This window comes from Eimeria mitis, genomic scaffold (genome assembly GCF_000499745.2).
Source record: "Eimeria mitis Houghton genomic scaffold, Emh_scaff930, whole genome shotgun sequence".
Lineage (NCBI taxonomy): Eukaryota > Apicomplexa > Conoidasida > Eucoccidiorida > Eimeriidae > Eimeria > Eimeria mitis.
The window spans coordinates 7,126-10,083 of record NW_013576854.1 but is presented as its reverse complement, the minus strand read 5'-3'; the positions used below and the strand labels follow the sequence as shown (position 1 = coordinate 10,083).

General features: G+C 61.3%; 1 protein-coding gene across 1 annotated transcript; it reads right to left on the bottom strand.

Annotated features, from left to right (window-relative positions):
- Positions 1-233: 233 nt before the first annotated feature.
- Positions 234-2,837, bottom strand: EMH_0025560 (uncharacterized protein; the record flags this gene model as incomplete). Its single annotated transcript, XM_013502462.1, has 1 exon — positions 234-2,837. The coding sequence occupies one exon, from the start codon at positions 2,835-2,837 to the stop codon at positions 234-236; it is 2,604 nt and encodes an 867-aa protein (XP_013357916.1).
- Between the last annotated feature and the right edge of the window lie 121 nt (positions 2,838-2,958).

Here is a 2,958-nt window from a genome sequence, read left to right as displayed (position 1 = left end):
CAGCAGCAGCAGCAGCAGCTGCTGCTGCTGCTGCAGCATGAATAGGCGACGCAGCTCTTGCTGCTGCTGCTTTCTGCCCTGGAAGGGCTCTTGCTGCCGAAGCAACAGCAGCAATGCGGCGGTACCGAGCAGCAGCAGCAGCAGCAGCAGCAGCAGCAGCAGCAGCAGCAGCAGGAGTGGGCTGCTGCTTCCTCTTGCAGCGGCCCTCGAAGCCATCTGCTGCTGCATCCTCTTCAGCTGCTGCTGCTGCTGCTGCTGCTGCTACTGCTGCTGCTGCTGCTGCTGCTGCTGCTGCTGCTGCTGCTGGAGTCATCGTCGCTTAGGACAATTGTAATGGGAGGAGCAGCAGGAACGCCAGCGTTGGGTTTCTGCTGCTGCTGCTGCTGTCGTTGCTGCTGCTGCTGCTGCTGCTGCTGCTGCTGCTGCTGTTGGACTGCAGCAGCAGCAGCAGCAGCCTTTATCCCTACACTTGCTTCAGTAGCAGCAGCGCGTCTACCAGCTGCCGCTGCTGCTGCTGCTGCATTTGCTGCTCTTGCTGCGAAGGATGCAGCAGCACTGCTCTTCAATGCAGCAGCAGCTGCTGCTGCTGCAGCTGCTGGAGTAGCTGCTGCCGACGAAGGCATAACCCGCTGCTGCTGCTGCTGCTGCTGCTGCTGCTGCTGCGGCTGCTGCTGCTGCGCTTCTGGCGGCTGCATCTGCAGCAGAAGCTGCTGCAGCAGCTGCTGCCGCATCAGCATTGGGGTCTGCAGCAGCTGCTGCAGCGACTGCTGATATGGATTCTGCTGCTGCTGCTGCTGCTGCTGCTGCTGTTGCTGCTGCTGCCCCTGCTGCAGCAGCAACAAACGCAGCGCCTCCTGCTGCAGCTGCGGCGAGATGTCTTGCTGCAGCTGCTGCGCTGCTGCTGCTTGAAGGTGCCGTTGCTGCTGCTGCTGCAGCAGCAGCAGCAGCGCAGCACTACGCGCACTTGCTAGCAGCGGGTTTTGTCCTTGCTGCTGCTGCTGCTGCTGCTGTTGATGTTGCTGCTTCTGCTGCTGCTGCTGCTGCTGCTGTTGTTGATGCTGTTGCTGCTGCTGCTGCTTTTGCTGTTGCTGCTGCTGCTGCTGCTGCCTCTTCTCATCAGCTCGCTGTTCTTCACTGTGCAGCTTCGGAGGAAGCCGTTGCTGCTGCTGTTGCTGCTGCTGTTGCTGCTGTTGCTGCTGCTGTTGCTGCTGCTGTTGCTGCTGCTGTTGTTGCTGCTGCTGCTGTTGCTGCTGCTCGGGCAGTAGCTGCTGCTGCTGTTTGTCTTGCTGCTGTTCATCCTTCACCTCCTCTGGAGGGCTCAGCACCTGCTGCTGCTGCTGCTGCTGCTGCTGCTGCAGCTCCTGGTGCTGAGGCTGATGTTGGTGCTGCTGCACCTGCTGCTGCTGTTGATGCTGTTGCTGCTGCAGCTGCTGCTGTGACTGCTGCTGCTGTTGCTGCTGCTGCTGTGGCGCTACAAACGCGCTGCTAGATGAGCTCCCCTCCCCTTCGTTGCTGCCGCTGCTGCTGCTGCTGCTGTTGTTGCTGCTGCTGTTGCTGTTGGTGTTGTTGCTGTTGCTGTGGGAGGCAGCAGGCGGTGCTGCTGCAGCGACAGAAGCTGCAGCATCGGGAACAGCAGAAGCTGCTGTAGCAGCAGAAGCAGCAGGAGGCGCTGCAGCAGGAGCTGCAGCAGCGGGAGCTGCAGCAGCAGGAGTTGCAGCAGCAGGAGGTGCAGCAGCAGGAGCTGTAGCAGCTGGAGCTAGAGCAGCACCAGTTGCTGCTGGCGCTGCTGCTGCACCTCCTGCTGCACCAGCTGTTGCAGCAGAAGCTGCAGCAGCAGGAGCTGCAGCAGCAGGAGCTGCAGCAGCAGGAGCTGCAGCAGCAGGAGCTGCAGCACCAGAAGCTGCAGCAGCAGGAGCTGCAGCAGTAGGAAGAGGTGCAGCAGCAGCAGGAGCTGCAGCAGGAGCTGCAGCAGGTGCAGCAGCAGGAGCTGCAGCAGGAGCTGCAGCAGGAGCAGCAGCAGGTGCTGCTGCAGGAGCAGCAGCAGGCGCAGCAGCAGGAGCTGCAGCAGGAGCTGCAGCAGGAGCTGCTGCAGGTGCTGCTGCAGGAACTGCAGCAGCAGCTCCCGCTGCTGCTGCAGCGGCAGGGAGTTTAGGAGGGAGTGTCTCGGCCCCCAAACATTTTGCTGCTACAGCAGCAGCAGGTGCAGCAGCAGCAGCAGCAGCAGGTGCAGCAGGAGCACCTATGCGAGCTACGTGTGCTGCAGTAGATGCAGCAGCAGCAGTAGCAGCAGCAGGTGCTGCAGCAGCAGCAGCAGCAGCAGCAGACGAGCTTACAGGCAGCCCGTCAACGCCAGTCTCTCCGTTGCTGCTGCAGTTGCTCTCATTGCTGCTGCTGCTGCTGCTGCTGCTGCTGCTGCTGCTGCGGTCCTTTGCTGCTGTTCGCCGCAGCATACGACAGGACCGCTCCAAGCGCTGCAGCTCTATGTTAGAGATGCTGCTGCTGCTGCTGCTGCTGCTGCTGCTGCTGCTGCTGCTGCTGCTGCTGCTGCTGCTGCATTTGCTGTTGACTTGTGGTTGTTCATCTAGAAAACTGCTTCGCCTGCTGCTGCTGCTGCTGCTGCTGCTGCTGTCGGTTCTGCTGCTGCTGCTGCTGCTGCTGCTGGTTCTTCTGCTGCTGTTGCTGCTGTTCGTGTTGTTGCCGTTAGCTCTCCCTTTCGGTCCACGCTTGTGCTGCTGCTGCTGCTGCTGCTGCTGCTGCTGCAGTCTTTGCTGCTGCTGCTGCCGCTGCTGCTGCTGCTGCTGCCTCTTTGGAGCTGCTGCTGCTGCCTTTCTTCGCATAGCTGATCTGATGTCTGCTGCAGCTGAGGGATCGCCGTGGCGTTCTGCTGCAGCTCTTGCTGCTGTTGCTGCTGCTGCTGCTGCTGTTGCTGCTGCTGCTGTTGTTGCTTTTGCTGCTGTT